We start from the raw sequence: 14,917 nt of genomic DNA on the forward strand, positions 1-14,917 counted from the left end.
CATAATCAAGTTTATTATTCCTTAAAGTTCCTGTTTATATCACTGGCGCCCTACTTTTAATGATCTGCCAACCACAACTTGTGAAGAACACGGAAAGGAAACAAGACTTCTAATTCAGCTTCACTTCCAATTGTAATAATCCCACCTCCAGTACCAATTTACACAGATCCCTTTTAATCCCAAAATGTGATCACATCTGCCACTTTGGTTCCAATCATTGCATTCCGATTCATTTTTCTCTTTCCATGTGTCTGCCTTCTGACAAGCCTAAAATAAAATTTAACACAAATGCTACACGACCTAGTTTTGCATACTTAATGTACCATTACTGATTGTTTCCATTTCAGGCACCAACTTTAATAATAATAATAATAATAATAATAATAATAATAATAATAATAATGATGATGATGATGATGCTTTCTCCTAACCACGAGGCATTGTGTAAAAAATACAACTTCCCTGTGTCCGAAAAGTCGTGGGAACATAGGGTGGAAAAAGTTGTCGAGAATGAGATCTTGTGGGACTTCCAAATACAGACAGATCGCCATCGCTCCGGATGGCGCCCGATCTTCGCTCCTTTCGCCACGATCTGAAGACGTTTTTGTTTGCACAAGCCAGCCTGGCCTGATGGGGGATTGGTGGGGTTTTTATTCTTGTATTTTTATTGTTGTAATTTTGGGTTTTTTTATAAATGTAGTATATTAATTGTTTTAACGGGCAACTATTTAATCTCCTTTTAATATTTGTAACTTTGTATTTTATTCTTGCCCTGTGAACCGCCCTGAGTCCTTCGGGAGAAGGGCGGTATAGAAATATTAATAAAATAAATAAAATAAATAAATGTGGAACACAACACGCCAGATATAGCAGTCATAGAGAACCAAAGTGTACAGTTGATTGATATTGCTGTACCAGGAAATGCCAGAGTCGAAGAAAAAGAACTGGAAAAAAAATTACGAAATACCTGGCCATCGAAACTGCGCAATTATGGACGAAACGTGTAACAGTGATACCCATTGTCATTGGGGCATTGGGAACTACAGTATGTCCAAAACCTTTGCAAAATACATCAAGAAATTGCAGCTTCCTGCAATAACTCCAGCAAAGCTACAAAAAACTGCGCTACTCGGAACATCTTACATTTTAAGGAGATACCTGGTGGATACCTAGGATGCTGGCAGCAACCCGTGTCAACCATTAGTGCCAGTCAATTTGAGTGCTCAGTTGACTGAGTTTCATGTTTTATGAATAAAAGTTTTATAATAATAAAAAGCTTTCTCCTAACCACGAGGCACCACAGAAAGGGTTGAGAGAGGAAATCAAATCTAAAGATCCCTTCTGACCTGTCTGCTTTCTCTTCCCGATGTCTTTGAAAGCAGATGCAGCCGTACAATGGCATTGCTGTATTTAGCCAGCTGCTCACAATAGCAGTGCCTAATACAACTCGAAAACAAAGCAAAATCAAACTATACACCATTCAAATCCCTTGCAAAAGAAACATCCAAGTAGTTACAGATTTGTGCAACTAGCAAGAGGGCAAATACACAAACGTTGTGTGATGGACTACACGAAGCGACAATTTCCCAGGAAATAAGGAGCACAGTCCAGAAAGGCAGCACAATCTAAAACTGGACAGGAGACAGAGGAAGAGAGTTAGGATAGCCAATTCATAGAATCTCTCAGGATGGTAACCATTTAGTCCGGCAAGATTCTGTCTATTGGATGTAGGCAAATAAAAGACTTTACTTTGGCTGGATTTTCTTTGTCATTCTTGGGCTAAGCTTGACACATTCTGCTTCTTTTTTTTATTTTTCTTTCCGATTTCCTTTCCCTTCTGTCCAACTCTGCAAAATGTTGGGAAGAAATTGTGTTAAGGCTCTCAGGGGCTTCATCCATTTATTCAAAAGCGAGATTACTTTCTGAAAACTGAACCAAATTTAGCATGGAGGAAACTGTCAGCCAAAGAAATTCTGAGTTTCAAAATGGGCCTGATCCAAGCAGGACTGCCGGGGGAAGAGAGAAAATCTCCAATGGATTTCTATAGTAGAGAGGCTGGACAGTAGTTCAGAAGGTTATCCATCTGTCCATTCTAAGTCCTGCCTTCGTTTTGTTCCTAGTCATGTGACTTGTAGCCAAGTTTAAAAATGGGAAAGAATCGCAGAAGGTGAGTTCTATAAACTTTTTTTTTACCCATTCTACTCCAATCTCAAATTCCACGATAGGCAGAAGGAAAGACTAAGTAAAATTTGAGAACCAAGCATTTAACATTCCCTTTGGTGTCTATGGATTTAACTGCACTCTTTTCGAGTATTGATGTTTAAATATTTTCTTTCATAAACTCACTCAGGAATAACAAGTATTAAATTTAAGAAACTGAAAGCAAAATGATGCTTAACTGGGCAGTTTCCATTTTTGCCTGCAAATTCATTCATGCAAGAACAAAGGTCGCGTAATTAATTCTGTTGCACGCAGGTTTTCAATTATATTAAATCTCAAAGGCAAAAAAAGGTTTAGTGAAAAAGTAGATGACAGCGCAAGAAGTCTATTTTTCTTTCTTTCCAGCCTTTCAAAATGTGAGTCTACAGGTAGTCCTCGTTTAGTGACAGTTAGGACCAGCAAAATGGTCACTAAGAGAAACTGCAACTGTGGTTATGATCTTGCTTCAGTTTTCTTTTACTTTACAGACCTACCAAGGTCAAAAATGTGACAACTGGTCATAAAGTTACTTTTACATCACCATTATAACTGTGATTGTTAAATGAGGCAGGCGATAACATGAGGATTGCCTGTATTTGCAAAACCTTTTTTCAGTCTAGTGAAAAGCACTAGGTGTGATAGCAGTGTTCCAAAATTTGAGGGCTTTTAGGTCAACCTATTCTCCAAAACTCCTAGAGACAGAACAAGAAGCAATGGATGGAAACTAATCAAGGAGAGAAGCAACCTAGAACTAAGGAGAAATTCCGTGACAGTGAGAACAATTAACCAGTGGAACAACTTGCCTCCAGAAATTGGGGGTGCTCCATCACTGGAGGCTTTTAAGAAGAGACTGGAGCAGGGGGTTGGACTAGAAGATCTCCAAGGTCCCTTCCAACTGTGTTATTCTGCTCGAGAAAATGACAAAAGAAGTCTAGAAGTACCACGCAGGTCTTGAAAGACCACAGACAGATTGTAGCACACATACAGAATTCCCTACATGAGGTTTCAAGGACGTACAAAAAAGTTTTAGATAAAGACAAAGGTTAGTGCTTTGATAACCACATCCATCTTAGCCTTCGGTTAAAAATATGGGGCTGCTATTAACTCACACTGTGTTTCATCCTGCCAGGCATGTTTGCCAATAAAGTTGAATTCAATTATTAGTAGAGATTAGTTCCTATACCTTTCCACTTCTGAACTTTAGCACCAGCAATTAAAATATAAAATAGCCCAGTCAAAACTAATCTTTGTTTTGGTCAAACTTTCTAAGAGCTTCCATATCACCTGCCAATATTATTTTTCTAAAGAACAACAGAGCCCTCTAGTGGCAACCAAAAAAAAATCTACCAAAATGGACCAGGACCACCAAATATACATATTAACAGCATTTTATGATGCTTTTCTATGCAACAGAGCCAATAAAGAGTAACAAATACAGGTTTGTTTACCAAGAGATTAACATTTTAAAAATGTGTTTATAATAAGAAATTGAGATTGACCGTGTCACCTTTTTTACTGAAATACAAAAAAAAAGGGTTTTTTTTCTTAACTTAGCTGCAGAAACACAAAAAGGACAGTGAAGATGTCTTTCGAAAATTAGAGGTGATTTTAATACATGGCTTAGGAATGTTTTAGGGTAGACAATAAAACATGGTTATTAATTGTTGGACTGAATGTGTGAGGGTGGATAATTCCAGTGAATGCAGGAGACAAGACACATGCTCCTGAAATCTTTCGGCATTCACACAACCTCTTGTTTAAGTCACACTACGGGTAATTGGTAATTATGGGAGACTACGTACTAAGGAAGGGATATCCAGAAAGCTAAGGCTTTCTTGAACCCTAAACCAACCTGGAAAGCATGCTACTGTTCTGAACCAGCCTGCTACCGGCCCTGCAGCAAAAGCAGGGACAACCCCTTTACAAACGGCAAGAGGCTGGAATAAAGCCTGCCAAATTTATTCACATAAAACAGAGCAAGACAAGACACCAACCATGAAACAGGAGCTAAGAAACAGGAACTATCCAAGCGGTTGCCTTCAGCAAACCAGCCCTCCCACACATTCCCCTTAAATACAGTTCAGGGCGTGGCCTCTCTCTGCCTCCTTCCGAGGTGCCCCATTGCCTTCCTCTGTTTACTCCTGATTGACTGCCTCCTGCGTCGGGCGTCCTTGAACAGGGCCAGCTGTGGGTCATCTTCATCCACGCTGTCAGGCTCACACAGCTGGGTCTGCGTCGTGACCAGATGAGAGGGGCCTGGCTGGGGGCTCTCATCAAGCTGTCCAATCTCCTCAGCAAGTTCTTCAACACCCCCCTCCTCCTCCTCCTCTGAGTCGTCCGACCCACAGGCTGACCCTGAATCACAACAGCTAGGAACCATTTTACCTGTCCTGGGGAGGAAACACTGAGGACTTTAAAAACCGAAATAGCACTAGGTTAGAGGAAGTCAGTCTAAATAATCTAGAACATTTGTTATTTAGAGACCAAGCAAGAACAAATTTCCCTGTGTGGGATAGTTCCTAGCCATCATTTCTTAGTAGATAAACTTAATGAGGTAGAGGTTTGTTCTCCGAGCTTCTGGGTTGTTTTCCCGAATGTTTCCTTCCCTAGCTTGATAACGAAACGTTCAGAAACCAGCCCAAAAACTCGGAGCATAAACCTCCACCCTCATCCTGCACCCGAGCTACAGATACACTCTCGCAAGACAGCCTTACGTCTGCATTTCGTTCCCCAACAAAATAAGAAATGTCCCAGTGGTTTAGAAAAACTAGTAATTGAGTTCCCATGCAGATAAAATATTCTGGCATCTAAAGCTAAGTTGAAACTAATGAGATTGTTTTCTTGAATAAAGTTTAGATTATCAACCAGGAGAGGGCGGTATCCAGACGGCCCGACAGGCCGCTTAAATGCAATTATAGCTTTTACATTTACCGTACCTATCAGCAGCTCCTGAAAAAACCCTTATCTCTTCTTGGCCTTACAAGTGGGTGTATAACCAAGGCAAGCATCTTTAATGTGCTACAGATAAGATACAGCAAGCAGACCTACACATGACATGAACAAAATTCCAGGTTTGGATCTAACATGCATACATTGTATAAGGCAGGGGTCTTCAAACTGGGCAACTTTAAGACTTCTGGGATTTGAAGTCCACAAGTCTTAAAGTCGCCCAGTTTGATGTCCCCTGGTATAAGGGAAGGAGGGAGGAAGATCCAACACTCAATGCTGGTTGAATGCAAGTCACTCAAGGTTGATTGCAGCCTTGACTTACCTATTCCTGCATTTGCTCCTGTGATGATGATCACTTTGCCACTCAGGTCTCGGCCTTCTAATACTTCCATTGCAGTGGTATTGCTGTCATACTTCTGCTTCACGTTGATTTTCATGGAATTATCTTCCACCGTGAATGCCATTCTGGGATCAAGGTATGTGGTCCTTTTGTTTATATGACTTTGAAGTAAAACAAGAAGCATTTTTCCATGTGAATACCTCATTTTATTACCACAAGCACAATACATACCCATACATTAAATCAAAACGTAAACTCAGCCTTCAGGTAGTTGAGAGAATCATTTCAATCAAACCAAAGATACCAGGATTTTTTTTAAAAGTTTCATAATTCAGAGAAGTACAGCAAATCAAAGATCCAACACTCAATGCTGGTTGAATGCAACTCACTCAAGGTTGATTGGAGCCTCAACTTACCTATTCCTGCATTTGATTCTTTGATTCTACTGACTTTGCTTCAGTAAAGAGAGAATAAGAGAATTGGAAGGGATCCCGGAGGTCATCTAGTCCAACTCCCTGCTCCAGCAGGAAACCCTACACCACTTCAAACAAATGGCTGTCCAATCACTTCTTAAAAAGCATCGGACCACCTATAACTTCTGAAGGCAAGTCATTCCACCGATTAATTGTTCTAGCTGTCAGGAAAAAGATCAGCTATCTAATTTAGATCTCTACAACAACTACATCAATGACAACCATCTTGCAATTTTTCAGGAGAGGTCTTGGTATAAAAATGCAGTGTGAGTCAACAAAAATGATTAAAAATACAATGAGTTCCTGGAAGGAGAAACTCAAAAACAAAACAAAACAAAAAACTTCACAGAAAGCTTCTAATCACACATCTCTTTTGCATGATCTAAAAATCCAGTTGTCACTTTAGGATACCCAACCTTGGTTAAATCAAAGCAACACAGCAACTACTTACATGAACACAAGTCTTCCTTTTGCTACGGCTCCTATGCTGAGTAACTTCTCACAGTGTATGAAAATGTTTCTAAATTTCCAACAGGACGTCTCATTTCTTAAGGCTGTTTAACAAGTCAGCTTTAACATTCCAAAAACAAAAGCTTCTAATTTAAATAAAACTTAGGTGTGGCTTTGTGAGGGTGTAGAATTAGATTATATAGCAATAGCACTTTAGACTTATATACAGTGCTTTACAGCCCTCTCTAAGTGGTCTACAGAGTCAGCATTTTGCCCCAACTGGGTCTTCGTTTTACCCACCTCGGAAGGATAGAAAAGGTGAGTCAAATTTAAGCTGTCAGGATCGAACTCCTGGCAGTGGGCGCAGTTAGCCTGCAATACTGCATTCTAATCAATGTGCCACTGTATGTAGAGAATATCAGGCAAAACAAATTCTTTCCTCAAATTCCTTTTTTTAAAAAAAAATATATGCAAAAAGGATAGTCTAAACCAGGGGTCCCCAACCTCTGGTCCGTGGACTGTACTGGGCTGCAGCATGCCAACAAACCATGCACTCTCTGGTCTGTGGAAAAACCTTTCTCCACGGAACCGGTCCCTGGTGCCCAAAAGGTTGGAGACTTCTGGTCTAAACCAATAAAGGAGACTAATTGAAGCTCAGGGTTGAAATGAGGGGTCCCTGGTGCCCTCTGAGCTTGGTAACCTCCGAGAATCTAAACATAATATATATTGTGGGGTCCCCGGTGCTCTTCTCAGCCTGGATCTTTTCTTGCAGACATTTCATTACCTAACTAGGTAGCATCACCAGTGCATTGATGATGTTACCTAATTGGGTGATGAAACTTTTGCAAGAAAACAGCCAAGCTCAGAGTACCAAGGAACCCCCACAATTCAATCCCAAGCTACAAATATTCTCCTCTATTGGTATAATATAAATTATTTAAGTTTTTGGCCAGCTTTTGCCCAATAAAAAAAATGGAAAAATCTGGCTGCCTATTTATAACCTCTCCACTTTTAAAGGCCCATTTCCATAAACTAAGGAAGAGGACTTATTTTGTGTCACTTCTAAGCTGTAGGATGACCTCCTTTAAAGGAACAGTTCACACTCACCCTTCCAGGTTCTTTTATATAAAAAAAGGCATCAAGACACATTTATTTTTTGCTTAGTCTTTGAAACCAGTGCTTCATCACTTTTAATATTTTTAAACACTTGTCCTGGATTTCATGAGTTTATTGTTTTGCCTTGCCTTGCAACTTCTTAATCCTTCTTCACAGCAAGGCAGAAGAAAGTAATTAATAATTTCAGCATACACTGGCAAACCCCAGTGTCTGTTATAAAGGCAGACAGAAATATGCAAAAGGGCTGCACACTTATTTCATCTTAACAAAATGTATCAGCAGAGGATTTAATCAACAACAGAGGCAACCTAATAGTGTTACATATATTTTCCTTGTCATTACTTTTAATAGAAAGTAAACGCGCATACTTTTAAGAGGATTTGTTTCTTGTCATTCTGTTACACTTCAAAAATATCAGTTAACACTTCTTTGAAGAAAAAGAGTAGTTTACATTCTTATGTTGCTATTTAATTTATATGCATACACTGTTACTATTATACAGTGTTTTTTTAAAAAAAATAAACTTGACCTGTTGTACTAACAAACATGGTAAACAGAACGTCTTCCTAATAGTTAACACCTACTATTGTAACTTATTCTCAACCATGTTTCCTCTGCTGAGTTGTTTTCATTCTAAATCCACAAGTCTAAAGTCTTATTCCAACAATCTGTTCTTTTAGTCCCTCTTAGCTCCCTCAACAGAAAGCTTAGAGATGGCTCAGAGTCAGAAAGCAATAAACTGTGTTAAAAAGCACTGGACTAGTTCTGTGACAACTTAGATCTAAATCCCCATTCATTTCTAAAGCTTATTTTGGTCAATTAGGTAAGATAACCTTTATTGTCATTTTTTTTTATTGTGAGCACACTGGCCCAACATTAAAAATGAAATTCTGTCGCCTGCTCTCAAAAGAAAGTATATATCTACCCAAACACATACATAACACACATATATGCTATACACTCACACACATGCACACACACGCACCCCTACACACATACATGTATATACACATATATATATTAATCACTGTCTAATTTGAATACATATCGGAAAGAGGAAACGTGAGAGTTCACAAGGTTGATGCTATATGGAATGAAACTGTGGCTGAATCTGGATGTTCTCCTTCGAAGCCCCCTCCTCCCAGAAGGTAACAAGAAAAACAGGTTGTGAAGAGGATGCGTAGCGTCCCAGGCAATCCTGTGGACCCTGTTCAAACAATGCTTCTGTGCCATGTCCTGGATGGGAGGGAGGGAACCGCCAATGATCTTTTTCGGCCATCCTCACCACTCTCTGCACCACCTTCCTGCCCAAAGCAGAGACACTTCCAAACCAGGCAGAAATGCCATATGACAGGAGGCTTTCAATTGTCCCTCTATAGAAAGTGGTGAGGACAGGGGGGGAAAGATGCACTTCTCTCATGTGACACAGAAAATGCAGGCACTGCTGTGCCCGCTTCACCAATGTCTCCCTGTTGAACAACCAAGCTAGCCTACTCATTAGCTGCACGCTCAATGATGATTACACTAAAGCAGGGCTAGGCAACCTGGGCTCTTTTATGACTCATGGACTTCAACTCCCACAATTCCTGATGACTCAGGAATTCTGGGAGTTGAAGTCCATGAGTCACAAAAGAGGCCAGGTTGCCTACCCCTGCACTAAACCATAGCATAGTTTTGGTTTAATGTGTTAGCTCAGTTCTCCATGGTTTAGGGCTTAGTGTGTGAATACAGGTAGTCCTCGGTTTACAACAGTTCACTTAGTGAGCATTTGAAGTAACAACGGCATTGGAAAAAGTGACTTATGACCATTTTTCACACTGCAGCATCCCATGGCCACGTGATTTACATTCGGATGCTTGGCAACTGACTCACATTTGTGACGGTTACTTTGTCCCGGGATCACGTGATCCCCTTTTGCAACTTTCTGACAAGCAAAGTCAATGGGGAAGCCGGATCCACTTAACGACCATGTTATTAATTTAACAATTGCAGCATTTTCACTTAACAAATGTGGCAAGAAAAGTCGTACAATGGGGCAAAACTCACTTAACCAATTTCTCACTTAGCAACATAAATTTTGGGCTCAATTGTGGCCTTAAGTTGAGAACTACCTGTACACCCAATCACGGGCACCCAAAACCTGTGAGGTCATTCGTGCAAGCCAAGGATAAAACAGACCGTGGCACTGTGCAAGCAACCATTAGCCATCTTCAAAGAATGTTTTAAGGACAAAAGAGAAAGTCTGCAATAACTATGTTGAGCTCCCGAAGGAGCCTTAATAAATGAAAGCAACTTTTTAAACTTTGTGCAATGCTACCTACATTTACAGTTAAAATGTTTCTCTAACCTTAAAGATCGTTGAACTGTCAGTCTTCAAGCTAGGCCAGGGGTCTTCAAACTTGGCAACTTTAAGACTTGTGGACTTCAACTCCTGGCTGGCAAAGGAATTCTGGGAGTTGAAGTCCACAAGTCTTAAAGTTGCCAAGTTTGAAGAGCCCTGAGGTAGGCCCAGTCAGGAAACTGGCAACACAATAATTATAGGAATGCTCTTTGACTGTTGTAGGGCAGAATAACGTAACTGTGAAAGCTTGCTAATTTTTTCTTTATTCCTTCTTATGCCAAACAGAATCAATGCAAGATTTTGAGGGAGGTTTTTTCTCAGATTTTCTCGGGATATGTTCTTATTTCTTCTCCTTTAACAGCCCTTACATTCCTGCATTGTGGTTATCTCATTCTCTACACCAGACATGTCAAACACAAGGCCCGGGGGCCAGATCCGGCCCACGAAGTGGTTTCATGTGGCCCGCGAAGCCATCCTGGAAACAGTGAGGGAACGGCCCCCACTGCCTTGGCCCTGGCCCAGAGACCCTCCTCCTGCCAGAGACCCTCAGATCTGTCCCACTCCTGCCCAGGCCCCCATAGGCACCCTTGATGCGAACGATGCAGAGCTGGCCATGCCCACCCAGTAGGCCATACGCACTTTAGCCACGCCCACCCAGTAGACCATGCCCACCCTGGCCATACCCACCCGGCCCCCTGAGGGCAACCGCAATGCTGATGCGGCCCTCAATGAAATTGAGTTTGACACCCCTGCTCTATACTAACACAATACACATTTATTTGGAAGAGGGTTTTTATTGGGGGTGGGGGGGTATACGGTTGTTTGCTGTAAAAAAATACCTTGAAGGCAGCAATAGGTTTTAAATGTAACTGTTGTGAAAACATGAAGTATGAATTTTTTAAAAAACAGTATATGACTTGGTGCAATTTAAAAGATAAAAAAGAAAGAAATGGCTTCTCCTGACAGTGTTTTCCTCTATTGCTTCTAGCAGGTGGGGAGAAAACCTAAAAACGTCTATTTCCCTACTGATTGATTCACCCCAAATGAGTTTTAACTAATTCTTAAATCTAGCATAACGAATAAGTAGCTCCTAATCGACTGAAAGTCAAATTCCTAGCTTCCATTCAAACTTCCTGTTTTGCAAACCAAGAGGAATTTAATGGCATGGAAGTACCGTATTTTCCGGCGTATAAGACGACTGGGCGTATAAGACGAACCCCTACATTTCCTGTTAAATTATAGGGTTTGGGCTATACTCACCATATAAGACTACCCCTCTTCCAACACACACCAAATAAAAATTAAAAAACATCAGATTTGATTTTAATATGGTAATTTTAATTCAAATGCTTATGACATGCAGGTGCTTAGTAGGAAAACTGTCACTTATAAACATAAGGCTGTTTGTCATCAAACATGTAAACATAAAACAGTGCAAGTGGATTAAATAACAATAATAATAATAATAATAATAATAATAAGAAGAAGAAGAAGAAGAAGAAGAAGAAGAAGAAGAAGAAGAAGAAGAAGAAGAAGAAGAAGAAGAAGAAGAAGAAGAAGTTGTTGGAGGGGACCTTGGAGGTCATCTAGTCCAACCCCCTGCTAAGGCAGGAAACCCTATACCATTTCAGACAAATGGCTGTCCAGTCTCTTCTTAAAAACTTCCAGTGTTGGAGCATTCACCACTTCTGGAGGCAGGTTGTTCCACTGGTTAATTGTAACTTTTCCTAATTCACTCTAAAGCTTTCCCTGCGCAGAGCCTTAAGTAACAAAAGCTGCCTGCAATTAGTGCAGGTTCACATCCCACCAGGCTCAAGGTTGACTCAGCTTTCCATCCTTCCAAGGTAGGTAACATGAGGACCCAGATTGTTGGGGGCAATAAGCTGACTTTGTAACAATGCTGCTGGGGTGTGTGTGAAAGCCCTAATAAACAGGCATATACACAGAATGAAGGCTATTGCTAAGCACATTGATTTGTGCTTTAAATTGTAAGCCACCCTGAGTCTTCGGAGAAGGGCAGGATATAAATGGGATTTTTTTTAAAAAAAAAGACCAAATGGAAGATCCGCTCCAGGTTTTCCAGCCCGCCCGCCCAGTTCTTGAGTCAAATGTGTCCTTAGAGCTAAGCCGCTGTTCTGCCTGCTGCCTTCCCCACCTGCCTTTCAAGTTGGGATATACTACAGCTGCTCTTCAACTTTAGAAGGAAAGACGCCCAGACCCCAGCCTGTAAAAAATCACAGACTGCAGCTTCTTCTCTAATTGGTCCCGCTTTCCCTGCGCAGACTAAATGAGAGATCCGCTCCAGGTTTTCCAGCCAGCCCTGTCCCTAAATTTTCAGCACTCGGCGAATAAGACGACCCCTGACTTTTGAGAAGATTTTCATGGGTTAAAAAGTCGTCTTATACGCCGGAAACTACGGTATTTGAAATTACACTAAGTTAGTCTATCAAACTATTAAAAGTCTACTCTGGCAACAGCTGTCATGGTAACTAGCTCAAGGTCTTCCCATGGCTTGTTGAGTTAAAACAACAGACATAAGAATTTCTGCAAAAGTATCTGCTACTGTAACTTAGCCCGGAACTCTCTAAATGTCGGACTTGAAGCAAAAGTTGTAAGTTTCCAAATAAAATAAAATAAATAAAATAAAATAATAAAATAAAATAAAATGTGTTCATTACTACATTGCTCCTTCTCCACTTCATGACATATTTTTAATTTTGAATAACCCCATTGCATTGCAACATCACCAAACAAAGCCAAAAGAAATACCTACAAAAGTTAAATCAAAGCTCGTTTGTAGAGAAAAGCTCCGCAGATTAAAGTCTCTGATAGCTATCATACCTCCAAGTGCATAGCAGGAAAAAAAAACATACACGCTCTCTCTCTCTCTCTCTCTTCCTGCTTTTTCTATATGCAGGGCAATATTTAAATCCAGGACTGTCATTTTCTAAAACACCTTTATAGACCCTGCTCTATCACTTCTTTTGATTCCAGCAAGCAATAAATCCATAAGGGACATGGTGGCTCAGCGGGTTAGGACACTGAGCTTGTCGATCAGACGGTCGGCAGTTTGGCAGGTCGAATCCTGAGTGCCGTGTAGCAGTGTGAGCGCCTGTTACTCATTCCAGCTTCTGCCAACCTAGCAGTTTGAAAGCACGTAAAAAGGCAAGTCGAAAAATAGGGACCACTACGGTGGGAAGGTAACAGCGTTCCGTGCGCCTTTGGCGTCTAGTCATGCCAGCCACATGACCACGGAGATGTCCTCGGACAAGCGCTGGCTCTTCGGCTTTGAAACGGAGATGAGCACCGGCCCCTAGAGTCGGAAACGACTAGCACGTATGTGCGGGGGAACCTTTACCTTTACTTACCTAAGCAATAAATCTTCTTATTTATTCAATCTGTATACTGTCTATTTCATATATATATATATGATTCTGGCAGCTCTCAACAATGAAAAACAGGAAGAACAAAAAATGTTTTTAAAAAGGAGCAAAGATTCAATCACATTAAAACCACTATTAAAAACCCAGATAAGATAATAAGTCAACAGGTGAATTAATTGATGTTTATCCTGCGTGGGAAAAGGTTCTTTTTTCCCGTTTTTCTCACAACCATCCATTGAAGGAAGCCGAATTGAGACAGGAGGACAGGCCCAATGCTCTCCAGTACATTCCATAACAGGATAATTTAAGTCTCCATCATTCTAGTCCAGGGGGGTCTCCAAATTTACCAACTTTAAGACTTGGCTAGCTGAGGAATTCTGGGAGCTGAAGTCCACAAGTCTTAAAGTTGCCAAGTTTGGAGGCCACTGTCCTTAACCCACTGCCTCTCGATCCCGCAAAAGCATTCAGAAGAATTTCAACTTACTCCACAAAATAGACTTGTCCATTTTCATCTGTCTCCTGTTCCCCCATACGGTAAGTCTAGAAGGAGAAGGAGCCGTTTCAGTCAGTGCTGGAGTTTAAATCTTTCATCAGTTCAAGGAGAAGGCCTAAATTTCTTTGTTGTTTGGAACAGAGTAGGGTAAACAAACCACAGGGTATTGGAGAGCCAACAAAAACAAGAAATGTTTCCACTCGCTAACAATATAACCACTCCTGCTGTAACTGACATTTTGTTCCGGGTGCACACCAAAACAAGCCATCTGCACAAGGTTTGTAAGTCAAACTGAGTAATCTGCAGCGCGTGAACACATCAAATCATGCAAGATGACCGTGTTTCTATGGTGGCTATCGGAGGAGAGAGGATGCCATAGAAAAGCAATTTGTTTTAGCTTCCAGCTCTCCACCCTCTTGGAAATGCTGGATTCTAAGTAGCTTCTACTCGGATGTTCTACCACTTGTAGATATTTAGCTTGTAGCTATTTAAAGCTAAAATGCATAAAGAGCAACTTCTGAAGTGCTTATGCAGCAGCACAATATTAAAATAAATCAAATCAAATAACTTGTGCTTGGTCATACAAGAATTACTAGCAATGTTCCCCCCCCCCCTTTGTGGAATCCCTCCCCGAGAGAGATGGGTGGTTCAGAAAGGTTAAAAATAAAATAAATTTAACAAGCAAAGTCTGAATACAAACCTCCAGCAACTCTTTTCCGTTTCCAGATTTTGGATGATCCCATTGAGTTCTCTCCTCCAAATGACTAAAAGAATTGGAAAACATATTTTTTTTTTAAAAAAAAATGCTTTTTCACAATGAAGGTCCACCAAGATTTGTCCCTGTGTGTATATGAACATTCAAGTCAGTTTTAGACTAATGGCAACTGGCTGGACAAGTCCTTGAAGTTGTCTTGGCAAGGTTTTTTGCAAGTGAATTTATCACTGTCTCATTTCTGGGGCTGAGACAGGAGCTGGCCCAAAGTCAACCAGCTGGCTTTGTGGCTAACGCAGGTCTGAATAGTCATGGTATTTTTCCAGCCTGATGCCTTAACCACTATCCCAAACTGGCTTCCTACTGGTATTTCTAGATTACGGTTCATAATTTATTTTCTCATTCCCATGATAGCTCTACTAGTATCTTTTAGCTTTTGCATCTCATTCCAAGGTTTGGGT

The 14,917-nt window shown here is 40.7% G+C and overlaps 1 protein-coding gene across 3 annotated transcripts in view; it reads right to left on the reverse strand.

Moving 5' to 3' along the window:
• The window catches only part of WWOX (WW domain containing oxidoreductase), a 554,700-nt gene extending 540,197 nt beyond the window's left edge, over positions 1-14,503 (reverse strand). For all 3 annotated transcript variants that reach the window (XM_083370591.1, XM_083370592.1, XM_083370593.1), the window contains exons 1-3: positions 14,445-14,503; positions 13,736-13,791; positions 5,471-5,649 (exon numbers count right to left, since the gene is read on the reverse strand). In XM_083370591.1, coding sequence (XP_083226717.1) covers positions 5,471-5,649; positions 13,736-13,782 — 226 coding nt within the window. In that variant the 5' untranslated portion in view covers positions 13,783-13,791; positions 14,445-14,503. The remainder of the gene's footprint in view (positions 1-5,470; positions 5,650-13,735; positions 13,792-14,444) is intronic.
• Between the last annotated feature and the right edge of the window lie 414 nt (positions 14,504-14,917).

This window comes from Vipera ursinii (genome assembly GCF_947247035.1).
Source record: "Vipera ursinii genome assembly, chromosome: 10".
Taxonomy (NCBI): Eukaryota; Metazoa; Chordata; class Lepidosauria; order Squamata; family Viperidae; genus Vipera; species Vipera ursinii.